The following is a 13966-nucleotide window of genomic DNA, read 5'->3' on the forward strand; positions in this document are numbered from 1 at the left end:
TCACTCAATTCGGGACTAGAGGCTGCAACCTGCAATCATAAACTGTCCCACAGTGCTTCAGGTGGACCTAATTAATACAACTAGAAATTGAAGTTTTTAAGTTACATGGTTTGGCATGTCCTTCAACTCAAGGGGAGACACACTGGCATCAAAACAAGTAATAGGATTTCAATAGGCTCCACTGATAACACAAACCATTCCTATATTTCAATCCTGTTGTTTAAGCGAATTTTTTAAAAAGTAACATAATTTTTACTGCAATTACTTAATCTTCATACAAAAACTCAATTTTGAGAGGCACATAAGTACTTAAATGATGAGACAAAGCAACAAGGCAATTTAAGAGTTACATGTTTTTATTACACAAACATCATATAACATTTCTTGTGGGAGTGGATCTTCAGTTTGCTTCCTGCTTTGACAGAATGTTAAGTATCTGTAGAAACTGTCTAAGAATGATTTGTAAAACAAACATTCCTCTGCCCGCTTCAAGAAAAAAAAAAAAAAGTCTCATTGCCTATATTTCCCAGGCAGATTTCTGAGAAAAATAATAGGTTTTATTTACTTTACAGTGTGATACAAACTACAAACATTTTCTTTCAAGATATAAAAAAGGACAGACTTGTAAAATATGAGTCCCCATTTGTTTATAAAGTTCTATAAAAATACATTAAGTAAGCTTGTGTTGGTCCTTTGACTTAATATTCTAGTTTACCAGAACTGAAAAAATCAATACACAAAGATATGCAAACTACATTAATCTTGCAGTAATATAATGTCAACATCATCATGAACACCTTGCAAGAGTAGCTCTCCTGGATATGTGACAATCTTCCTTCGTTTTGCAGCTTTGAGCGTTCCTACCAATGCTTCAAAGAGATTGGCACATTTGTCATCTCGGAAGAGGACCCCAAATTTCACACTTAACTTTCCATCAGCATCTAATTTGAGAAAATACAATGTTAGTGAATGCAAAAGTTGTTTCTTGCCTTCATGCTCGGCAAACTTTCAGTACCTTTAATAAACATCTAACACTGGACTAACCAAGACTACACCATAACACTTAGCCATAAGTTCAAGCAGCCTCTTCCTAGATCTAAGTGATAGAATAAATACAATGTTATGGATCTCCTGGCTTTAACATTATCTACACAAAGACCGAAAGAGACCCAAGAAACATTTACAAAAGGGGAATGTGCTTCGGTGCAAATACTGTAGATGAATTCCTCTTAATTTTGATTTTTAAAATTATATTAGTTGTCTAATCAATAAAGATAACAAAGAAAAGGGAAGTCCGGGATTAAAAACAGTATTTCTCTAAAAATGTCCTGAACACACTCAATTCCCTGGGTAGGAGCGACTTTGAAAATGCATAGTCCTAGACATCTATCACAACCACTGACCTTCAATTCCTGGTGGGACACCCAAAAATATGTATTTAAAAACGCCCCATGGGCTGGGAGATAGCTCGCTGGTAGAGTGCTTGGCCTCGCAAGCACAAGGCCCCGAGTTGGATCCCCAGTACCGCAAAAAAAAATAAAAATAAAAAAAATGAAAAAGCCCCAGATTAACTAGTTTGGAGGACAATTTTGAACACAGACATTGAAACCTAAGAGACCAGAAATTGATCTGCTGTTAAAAATGGAAATCTGTGACAGGTTACAGATATTGGTGGGGCTGCTGAGTGGCCTCAGGCATACCAGTCAAGCTCCCTGGGCCTCAGTTACTTCATTCACCAAATGAAGGCAAAACTACCCTTGACAGGTTGTCGCAAGGATTAATACATACAGGTAAAGCTGTTTCTAGAGTGCCCGGCAGGATAGTAAATGCTCAGTGTAGGTTAATTTTTCTAAAGGCAGAAACCTTAGTATAATCTTAGAGTTCTCTCACCCTCATCCCTCAGTCTGACAAATGTCCAGGAGATTCTACCTCTCTCAGGTCTTCTGCAGGTCCTCTCCAGACCCTAACTGTTTCACCTGGATAACCGCAAGCTGGTAAATGATAATCCTTTCCCCCATTTTTGCCCACCAACACATCATCTACACTGGTGTGGAAGAAAAAAAAAGTAAAATAAATTTTATCAGAGGCAAAACTGTTTGATACTCTTCCACTTGAATCATCCAATGGCTCCCTATCACCTTCCAAATAAAGTGAAGCCCAAGTCCTCACAGATAAGAACCTTTGTCCTCCGGCCATGCATCCATCTCTTGCCTGGTCTTCTGTCTCATCACAAGATACATACTTTTTGATCCAGTCATGATGAACTGCTTGTTATTGACGGCAGTGCCATGAGAAATCCAGATTTTATAATTGTGCCCGTGTCGAGCCATCTGCCCAGAATCCCAGATTCTTCCTTAGCTAAATTATTTTCTTCAAGAACAGATTTAAATGTCACCTTCCCCAAAAAGTCCACCATGATTCCCTCAGTGAGTTAATATCTCTTCTTATAAAACTGACTGAATGTCTATCAAAGCAGCCACCATCAACTACAGTAAAAATAGTGAACATTTATTAAACACTTACTGTGGTCCTAGAACTGTTCGATGCATTTTATAGTTATTAAAATTCACCTAATCCTCATTTCATGGAAGAAAAGACATGATTGATTGCAAGAAGCACCATTCATTATTTTATATTCCAATTAAACTGTGCACTTAACTATAGCACAGCATGTATTAGATGCATCCTTATTTAAGAAGATTTTAAATATAAAAATGTGTATTTGAATTGCTGAGATGCAGTGTTATTATACATACAAGGCAATCAAGAAACAGAAAAGTTAAGTAATGTACCCAAGATCACACAGCAAGTATATAGAGGAGCTGGGATTCATTCCCAGAGAGTCTAACTCTAGTGCCATGCTCTTAACTATTTCCCAAAACATGCTTCCACTGTCTGTCCTCCAAAGAAGTCCTCAGGGACTGTGACAGAATTTTGTTTATTTCTATACTTCCTGCACTTGAAGAAGCCCTCAAGAAATAGTTGTTAGATGAAAGCATTTAAAACTCCAGAAAGTCAGTCTCCACTTAGTCTTTTCTTGCTGGATGAAAAATGAGGCTTTAACGAATTTGACTTTAAAAGAAACATAAAACTCTGTTCATCAATTTCCGGCTGGAGTTCATATATCATATGTAGATTAGTCAAAATTACTCCAGACACAACTTAAATAATTAATCATAAGATGTCAGAAGTTAACATATCGTCCTATGTGCTTTGCCACTCAGCCAGTCATCCTTCACCAAGAACAAGAAAGTCAATCTACCTAATACTGCTACTAAGAGACATGACCTCCTTGGGCTAGAAGAAACTAGGAAGGCAGGGAGGAGCATAAGCAGGGGCAGCATTGGTGAAAACAAGACTCACTAACTTTCCATCAAGTGGTTATGCTGAAGGGGTTGGAGGAAAGTGGGTTGTCTGATCAGGGAAGTAAATAAATTACATTCTCCAATGTCTGCTTGGTGTTCTCCTCAAACATCAGATTCATTCCCATTCCAAATTCGACCTGAACTTCTCCTGTACCGATCTGCCCCACACTTCAAAGTCCTATCTGAGATCCAAGATTTAAGTAAGTGCCCCCAACTACTCTACCAAGAATCAATTTCTACAGTACCATACTGAACTGAATGTCAGCACCTCACAGTTTAGCATACCACTCTTTTCCCCCAGATAATTGCTCCATAAGTGCTCATCCAGTTTCATCAACATGTAGTAAGATCCTGGAGGAAAGGAGCACCTATGTCACTTGTATTTGCACAGGAATTGACCTATGCAGATGCTCAACAACTATTAACTGGCCATAAGATTAAATCTGCTTGTTTGTTAAATCCACACCACTTTTATATGCCTCCTTCATCTTTTCTTAGTACATTTCAGTAATGATGACTCAGATTTGATGTAGTAAACAAGTGACTAGAGAAGATCAAAAAGAAAGTGAGTGCTTAAGGATGTAGCTCAGTGGTAGAGAACTTGGTTAGCATGTGTGAGGCCCTGGGTCTGATCCCCTTCAGAAAAAGAAAAAGAAGAAGGAAAAGGAGGAGGAGGAGGAGGAGGAGGAGGAGGAGGAGGAGGAGGAGGAGGAGGAGGAGGAGGAGGAGGAGAAGAAGAAGAAGAAAGAGAGAAACCCAAAGATACCCATGTCCTAACCTCTAACCTCTAGGACCTGTGTCATCCTACATGGCAAAAAAGGCTTTTCAGATGTGACAATTGAGAACCTGGAATTGGGGAGATTATACTGTATTATCTGGGTCATCCCAAGTAACCACAAGGTCCTTAAAAATGGAAGACTGCAGCAGAAGAGGAGGTCAGTATAAACAATATGAGAACTCCACCAGCTGATGCTGGCTTTGAAGACAGAGAGAGGGGTTCACAAACCAAGTAATGTGGGCAGGTAAGAAAAGGTAAGGATTTAAGATTTTCCCCTGGGAACTCCAGAAAGGAAGATAGTCTGCCAACCCTGGATCTTAGCCCAGCAAGACTCTTCTCAGACTCCTGACCTACAGAAGATATGAAATATATTAAGATGTTAAATGTATTATTTCATATCACTAAGCTTATGGTAATCTGTTGCAGCAGGAATAGAAAACTAACACAGGAGACATTGGAGATTAATGGTTCAATGGAATTTTCAAAGTCTGTCCTATTGTTTCAAAGGATCATGATTCATAAGCAAATAGAGATTTAAGAATCACGCCACAAATCATGAAATTCATTTGGGAAAATAAGAGACCCAGAATAGCCAAAGCAATCCTTAACAAGAAAAGCAAAGCATCACAATACCAGACCTTAAACTATACTACAGAGCCATAGTAACAACAATGGCGTGGTATTTGAACCAAAACTGACATGTAGACCAATGGTACAGAATAGAAGACACAAAGACCAACCACATAAGTACAATTATATCATACTAGACAAAGGTGCCAAAAACATACACTGGAGAAAAGACAGCCTCTTCAACAAAAGGTGCTAGAAAAACTGGAAATTCCTATGTAGCAAAATGAAATTAAACCCCCAGCTCTCACCCTGCACAAATATCAACTCAAAGCGGATCAAGGATTAGGCACTAGAGCAGAGACCCTGTGCCTAATAGAAGAAAGTAGGCCCAAATCTCCACCATGTTGACTTAGGAACTGACTTCCTTAACAAGACTCCTAATGCAAGAAATAAAATCAAGAATCAATAAATGGAATGAAATCAAATTAAAAAGCTTTTTTGCAGCAAAGGAAACACTCAAGAATGTGAAGAGAGGGCCTACGGAATGGGAGAGAATCTTTACCACATGCACCTCAGAAAGAGCATTAATCTCCAGGATATATAAAGAACTCAAAAAACTTAATACCAAAAATACAAATAGCCCAATCAATAAATGGGCAAAGGAAATAAATAGACACTTCACAGAAAAAGAAATATAATTGATCAGAAATGTATGGGAAAATGTTCAACATCTCTAGGAATCAGAGAAATGCAAATTAAATCTACACTGGGATTTCATCTCATTCCAGACCGAATGGCAATTATCAAGAATACAAGTAACAATAAATGTTGGCAAGGATGTGGGAGAAAAGGTACACTCATACATTGCTGGTGGGACTGCAAATTGGCGTAATAACCACTCTGGAAAGCAGTATTGAGATTCCTCAGAAAACTTGGAATGGAACCACCATTTGACCTAGTTATTCCTCTCCTCAGTTTATACCCAAAGGATTTAAAATCAGCATACTATAATCAGCATACTAATATAGTTACATAAATGTTTACAGCAGCTCAATTCAGAATAGCTAGATTATGGAACCAACCTAGATGCACTTCAATAGATGAATGGATCAAGAAACTGTGGTACATATACACAATGGAATATTAATCAGTCATAAAGAAGAATGAAATCATGGCATTTGCTGGTACATGGATGGAACTGGAGAATATCATGCTAAGCGAAATAAGTCAATCCCCCAAAATACAAAAGCCAAATGTTTTCTCTGATATGTGGATACTAATTCTCAATAAGTGGGGGTGGGCAGTAGGAAAGAATAGAGGTCCTTTGGATTAGACAGAGGGAAGTGAAGGGAGGGGAGGAGGTATGGGGGTAGGAATGAAAATAGAATGAATCAGACATTATTACCCTATGTGCATATATGATTACAGGACCAGTGTAACTCTACACCATGTACAATCAGAAGAATGAGAAGTTATACTCCATCTGTGTATGATGTATCAAAATGCATTCTACTGACTTGTATAACTAATTTAGAACAAATTTTAAAAATAGTCAAATATGGGAAGGGAATTAAGAACAACAAAAATGCAAAAACTGAATATTTATCTAAACAAGTGTTGAATGTATAAAGAAAACTAAATCCCTCTCTTACTTAGTAGAAAGTGAGCAGATTATTCCTAACACCAAAACATCAAGAAAGATAAGCATGGCATTTAAAGACATGGAGGAAAGTAATAAAGGATTTAAGTATTTACTTGTGATGGGCAGGAAACGTGGAGAAGTTGGGAATGGAAGGAACAAGCTTTTCATTTTTACTATTTTACTCCTTATACTATGTGCATGTTTAACTTTGTTTTTTAACAAAACCATTTTTAAGTAAAAAGGAATATTACAGATACAAAAAGAAGAATCGAGCTATAATGACAAAATAACTCTTATGAAATACTTCATAAAGTTGTTTTTTGTTTATTTGATGTAATTTAAAAACTTTGAGTTCCATTATCCTAGTCATTATTGAATGTCTATTGTTCTTATTATTTCTAAAATGCTCCCCAAATTCTTACATTTCTTCTCTGAGATGTACCAAATACCTAAAGCTACAAGTATAATAGTAACTCTGATTACAACTTAGGAAAAAGACACTGATACTACCAATTGTACATGTCACCATCTCTACAGTAGCTGCCTAGTTCTTGAAGAAAAAACAATGTAAAACAGAATACTTAAAAGATTTTTTTTAATTTTAGTTATGAGCTCACATTTGTTCAAAATCCAAGAACTTAGAGAAAATAAAGATGATTTAGTATAATTGCAATTGAAGTCCTGAGTCACTTTGGAAGTTCATAAAATGGTGGCAGAATAAAGCAGAAAATGTGGATTTTAATAGTGGCGAATAAAAATTTGAACTCAATTATGGACTTTAAAAAAAAATTTTTTTCTCAGTTGTAGATGGACACAATACCTTGTTTTATTTATTTACTTTTATGTGGTGCTGAGGATCTAACCCAGTGTCTCATTTGCTAGGCAAATGCGCTACCACTGGGCTACAGCCCCAGCCCCTCAATTACAGATTTTAATGCAACCAGATACAAGATGTTTAGTGATTTTCTTTCCATTCAAAGAATAATGAAACATCTCAATTCCTCTGCCTCAGAAACTGGATACTCCAATAGCTCTGTTTCTCAAGGTGTACCTTCATGGCCAAGGGTAGTTACCACCTGAGACTGGGGACAGGATTGCCAGTAACTATTCTAAAGCGCTGAGGAGACCCCTCTCTGGGTCAGAATGCCAGTGCTGCCTGCTGTGAAGTAAACTCAGAAGAAATACCCTGAGGTACTTACTTTTTGAACCCAAACGATGAATTTCCTCCACTAAGAGGTTAACTTCATGATCCACATTCATTGCAACCTGCAAGAGAAAAGGGAAGTCTATGTTACGACCATTTCAATGTTCCATCGAATACCTATAATCAAAGACCCCTTTTTTTTTTTTTCATGTAGTATTTGTCACTATTATTTTCTATGTCCCTCTTCCTAAAAGTGCTATGTGATGTAGATGGCACTAAAGAACCCCCATCTTCATCTCTCTGTATAACTGCCCCTCTTGGCTACCCCAACTCCTGTTGCCCACAGACTACTGGGGGGAAGGCAGCCCTTCTCCTTGTTACTCTAAGCAGGTCCCCTTCACAGTGCCCTGGGAGACTCAAATACTACAAAAGGTGAGTAACATAGGATCCTAGCTCAGGGCAGAGAGCCCTGGAACCAACAGTAGGTGACAAGCACTCTAAGAGTTGAGTCCAAGGCATTATGGACAGCTGGAGAAGGCTTCCTGGATGTCATGGGGGAGGAGTGGAGCAATCGGAAAAGTGGGAAAGGGTGTTTTATGAATGGGGAAGAGCATATGCAAAATTATGGACACAAAGGAGAACTGATATACTTCCTGCCTTTCAGGAGCCTGCAGTCTAGAGGGGGAGGCAGATTCATTAAAAAGGCAATTTTAATACCCTCAGGTCAGAGCAGTGATAAATTCTGGGTCACAGTAAAACTGACAGCAGTGAAGAGCTTATGGTGAAGACCATTCATGTTCAGATAAGGAGGCGTCCAGGCGTCTGAGATTTATCTTAGATTGCTGAATACTACACAGGCTGCTGCTGCAGAGTTCCAGCCTCTTCCATTCCTCCCCCTTGAACTTCAGGCTGCAACCACACTGGGTTTCTTTCCATTCTCATCTCCAGCCTTCACACATACTGTTTCTTCAGCCCAGGTTCATTATTTCTCTTTCTCGAGGCTAACACTTACGTATTCACTTCCTGCTTAGAAGAAACTTCCTCTAGAAAGCCTTCCCCAAAGCCCTGGTGATAGAGAGCTCCCCACTGTGCATTCCCATACTGCTCTGTGCACTTCTTCATTTTACGCCACTGGAATTACTGGTTTCTCCATTTTCTCCACTAAAAGATAAGCTCCTGTCTGCAGGAATTTGGCTGAAATGCTCCCTGCTTATCAATTCTGACACTAAGAGTAAGGTACCATAAATATTGGTTTCATGGACTGAAAAGAACAAGCAAAGGAACAAGAGGAGACAGAACTACCTCTGTAAGAACATTGGAAAGTTCAAGCAACCGGGCAGATCATGCATCAATTCAAGTCTTTGTGAATCATAAAATTTTCAAACTAACTAAGGGACAAAAAAAGGGACTGTGTGTACGGTTTCCTTTAAGATGACAATAATTTGGAAGAAACAACTTTATCCAGATGGAAAATAACTAATTCCTGGTAGCTTTTAGAGACAAGAGTGACATCTATGACTATAGACCACCTGTTTAAATGATATTGATTGGAACACCAGATTTTCTATCAGCTAATAATTAAAAGCACCACTACCATCTGCTATGTTATTTGTATGAATATGATAATTTAAGGAGCTTGTATTGCAATAAAATGTAAAATCTTCAATTAAATGAATCTACATAAAACTTATTATCAAACATTATTTAAATACTGGAGACTTGGTGTAGGGGAAACCAGATCTTCAACATCATATGTAACTCAAGACATAGTTTGAAGAAAATACTAAAAACCTAAAATGTACCCAGAGGTCATAGCCAGTATGTTGAAGGCCTGAACATGATGCCATGAGAATAACAGCAGGAAAACAAAACCTGTCAATGTCAGAGTGGTGGACAGCTGTTGTTTTTCCCTGCCCAGAACCCATTCCCTATTCTGGCATGAACATTCTGCATACAGTACTTCCTTCCTTACTCCAACCCATGGATCTTGGGCAGAGCTTCACCTGAGCCTCTAAAAGTAGTTCAAGGTCAAAAGGGTTCGTTTGAGACATTAGGTAGGTGATCCCATTCACATCAATGAAGCTTAGCCCTAACATTTTGCTAGAACTAGTAAACCACCACTCTCTTCCCACTGGGTTCTAAGATGTTAGTGTATAGCCCTTATGTAACTCTGCACTTTCCAGTTACATGAACCAAAGATGTCTTTCCTATTTTTTTCTTGTGCTGGTATGACTGAATTTCTATCACTTGCAGTTTAAATAGTCTCAACCCATAAAATCAGCTTAGAGATCTACTGTTGGCTTTTTTCTTTTTAACTAAGGTTCTTTATTTTTTCTTTGTGATAATGGGAATTGAACCCAGGGGTGTTTTACCACTGAGTTACATCTCCAGCCCCTTTTATTTTTATTTTAAGACAGGGTTTCACTAAGTTGCCTAGGCAGACCTCAAACTTATAATATTCCTCAGTCTTCTGATTTGCTGGGATTACAGGCATGTGCTAACCTCACCCAGCTAAAGTTTCATTTTAAATTCTTATGTGATTAGTCTTGTCTCATGCTGCTCTGTTGTGTAGGATGGATAGAAAAGCAGATCTGGGAGCCACATTTTAAAAAAATTCCAAGGCTGGAGACGTAGCTCAGCTCAGAAGCAGAGTGCTTGTTTGGCATATTCTAGGCTCTGGGTTCAATCCCCAGCACCACCAAAGAACAAAAACTCTCTAACAACATAGTTTGTACCCTGTTCCTGGAGGTATTAATGTAGAAGTAGCAAGGCTCTGTGAGGAAAGATGAAAAAAATTAGCCTGCACTGGACAGAATAATAATAAAACGTTCAAGATTAAGAATTTGTTCAATTCTCAGATTATCTGATTCCTGGCCCTGGAAATTTAACTCTTCAACACCACTCCCCATTCCTTCCACCCACCATCAGCAACACACTTCAGATTTAGATCTCAATTAATAATGAGAATCAAAGAGAAATATCCCTCTATTCAGTTCAGCATGCATACCTGCATTATATTACACAGGTGTATGTCCCTCTAGTTTTAAGAAGAGAGACAACTAGCATTTCTTTATAATAATTTACATATTCAGGTCTTATAATTCACATAGTTCTAAGAACCTTGCAAAGTACTTATTATTCATCCCATTTTTATGGATAATGAAACAGGCTCAGAGGGATTAACTCCCCACCATTAGATGCTGCTTCTAACTCATTATTCTGGCTCTTTCCTCCTCTTGCTCTTCTTTTTCTTCTCTATTGTGCAAATGCACTAAATATAATAGTGTATTTGTATGAAATATTACATGCTGAGTACTTGCTTACAATGCAAGGAAGGCTTCCTGCCCAGACCCCTATAAATAGGAAAATAACAGGTTTAGAAACTACTGCTAGCACACATAATTTGGCATGTTTTATTCATTTCTTTTATTATTTGAGGGGGGGAGGCATAAAGAAGAAAACTGCTCATTGTGACACAATCTTTGGATGACCTGTGACATTTTATTAGAAGGACAGAAGCCTGAGACTGAAGTGAGCAAGAAGATCAAGAACAATGAGAGGCCATAAGTAGAGCAAGCCTAGGGGGAAGAAAGAGGTTGTCAATGAGAGGCTGAATCAGAAGAAAGCGGCTCAGGGAAAGGCAACAGCAGATGCTAGTCGCGCCTTCTGTAAGAGAATCTAATTAGGCTTTGTGCGTGGGAATCACAAAGGAAACCGAATGAAGGAGGACCCTGGCATATGCTAGGACGCCCCACCTAATATACGCTGAAGAATGTATTGAAGGTGCCTCTAATATTTGTGTGTGTTTTAAAGTTTGGAGGCAATGTGTGGAGATTTTCTAATGAGTACGAATATAAAATCTACTGGAGTGGGGTCTCCTGGAAATCAGGAGCCAACTTCACACACACACACACACACACACACACACACACACACACACACACACACACTCACTCACTCCTGGAAATCAGGGGGCAACTTCACACACACACACACACACACACACACACACACACACACACACACTCATGGAAATCAGGGCCAACTTCGCGCGCGCACACACACACACACACACACACACACACTCCTGGAAATCAGGGGCCAACTTCACACACACACACACACGCGCGCGCGCGCGCGCGCGCGCGCGCCAGGCACTTTTCCAGCCCGCCCTACAATCACTAACAGCTGGCGCGGGTCAAAGGCTGAATGGGTTCCTTCCTCTCGCTGGCGCGCGCACGCTCCATATTTGGTCATCCCTCCTCCAAGTTTGGATCCGGCCAAGTAAGGGTCCCAGAACCCTGTGCCCTGCAGGTCATGACAGTCATCACCGGCACTGGTGCAGGACTGGGTGAGTGCTGAGCTTCGGCCCTCCATCTCCCGGCAGCGCTGTGGGTCCCAGATGCCTTTGTCTCCCCAACTCACTGGCCAGCGCTGCCTGCCCACGTTTCCCCAGGGACCGGACCGCCAAAAAGGGGCACAGCCAGGGTTCAGCGGTCCCAGCACTAACCTCTTCCCTACCCCCAACCTGAGCGCAGAGCCGCACCCACCTCCCGCACCGCAGAGGACATTGCCCTGAGGTCACCAAATTTCTCGGAACAGCGTCTCCCTGCCCCCTAGTCCTTCTCCACCCAGCTCTGCATAATTGGCAGCCGAGCCACAGTTAAGTGCAAAACCCACGCGTTGCACGGCTGTAGAAATCGTTTCCTCGCCTCTCGCTTCACCGTCAGCCCCCCGCCGGCAAAACGTCACGTGAGCGGAGTGCGGAAGTCTGCGGGAGGAGTGGGGCGTGGGCGGCGCGCGCCCGCCAGGTCCCCTCCCTCCAGGTTTCAGTCCCCGCCACTCATCACCTCTGCGCCCTGAGCCGGGTCGCGGTCCCGGCTGTCCACCCACAGCCCGCGATGCCTCCAGCCGTTGGACCTCCGCGGACACTCCGGCCCATCCTCGCTACCTCGCCACATCTTCCCGGGGGACTCACCTCTCGCCTCGTTTTATTTTCCAATGAAGAACTAGCGCCGTGTCGGTCTCGACCCGGTTATCTTCAGTGTGTTGGGGAGGAAGAGGCTGAAGAAGGAAGTAGCAGCTAGGCTAGAGAAGGCTCCTGGGGAGGAGGAGGAGGAAGAGGAGGAGAAGGGTGGGGAAAAAGTGAAGAGTTTCTGTGCTCAGGGAAGGGGCCGCCCATTCGCTCAGGGACAAGCCTATGAGGAGGAAACTTGGGGGAGGAGACGCCAGACAAGGGGCCGTCTCTTGACAGGTGGCTGGGCTTGACAGGGGCTTCTAGGAATACAAGCAGAGCTTCGATTACCGCCACCTTTCCTTCGTGCTGCCCAGAGTCCTGATCCGCGTCACTCTGCATCTGAATCTGGGCGTTAATTTCCTGCCAGTATCTCTCTCCCAACAAAGGAAACAAAGCGCCCCCAACGTGCTCAACAGTGAGGTCTCTTAGACCGTGACTCACTTCGGTCCTATTTGCCAGGAGCAGGAACCTCCAGAAAACTGCGTGTAATGACTCAAGAGTGGTCGGAATTGTAAAGCCAAGTGCATTCTTGAAAGCCAGTTTGTTCTACTGCGAAGTGATGTTTCTTGGACCAAGCTAGCTAGCTCTTAATCTTCATTATTTCCTATATTTAACTTTATAATTCAGTCATTTTATTCATACTTCCTTTATTGTAATCGTGTGTGTGTGTGTGTGTGTGTGTGTGTGTGTGTGTGTGTGTGTGTGAGTGTGTGTGAATGTGAATGATGTGCTTGCTGGACCCAGAGTTTGGAAAAGGAAAGCCAATCCAAACTATTCCTAGAACACGGATTGAACAAATAACTACAAAAAAGTACTTTCCCCACCTTTGGCTGATTGGATTAAGAGTAATAGTACGACCCAAGAGCACACAATTCATAAACTCATCACTGAAGTACCAGGGACAAGCAATTCTCACCAAACAGAGTGGTAATTAGCAATTATCTGATAACTCTCTGATGAAACTGTGATGATTAGTAAGCTAATCAAAGTGTCCCTTGGAAAAAGAAAGTGGAGAAAACAGAGAATGGGTCATCTGATAGTAAGTTTGAAGTTGAGAGAAGATAAGGCAGAAGGGGCCAAAATAAGCTTCCAGAAAGTAAGATAACTGAGTAAGCAGAAACCAGAATGACAAAGCTAAAGACGGGGGTGCGGCGGGGGGGGGGGGTCGGTTACAGAAGTAGTAGAAGCACAGTCTAAGAGAAGCTGAGACAGTGACGGAAGGAGGGCAACCAAGACCTGCCTCCCCAGGGTGTGTGTGTAAGTATCCAGGTCCCAGGGCAGCACTGGATCCATCCACTTCCAAGCTGGGTTCTAGTTACCCTTTTATATCAATACCTGTCACATGGGTGTGACTCTGAATGAGACTCTGTAATCTTCAACAAAGATGTGATTCTTCTAAGCTTCTCATGTCAGATGCAGTTTGAGAAGATTCCAAGATTCTTTGAGGTCT

At 41.1% G+C, this 13966-nt stretch overlaps 1 protein-coding gene across 1 annotated transcript; it reads right to left on the bottom strand.

Annotated features, from left to right (window-relative positions):
- Window positions 1–338: 338 nt before the first annotated feature.
- ABRACL (ABRA C-terminal like) lies at window positions 339–12636 on the bottom strand. Its single transcript, XM_079148996.1, has 3 exons — window positions 12478–12636; window positions 7555–7621; window positions 339–941 (listed from the first exon to the last, which is right to left on the bottom strand). The coding sequence occupies exons 2-3, from the start codon at window positions 7613–7615 to the stop codon at window positions 757–759; spliced, it is 246 nt and encodes an 81-aa protein (XP_079005122.1). The 5' UTR covers window positions 7616–7621; window positions 12478–12636; the 3' UTR covers window positions 339–756.
- Between the last annotated feature and the right edge of the window lie 1330 nt (window positions 12637–13966).

Source organism: Sciurus vulgaris, assembly GCF_902686455.1.
Source record: "Sciurus vulgaris genome assembly, chromosome: 7".
NCBI classification, from domain to species: domain Eukaryota; kingdom Metazoa; phylum Chordata; class Mammalia; order Rodentia; family Sciuridae; genus Sciurus; species Sciurus vulgaris.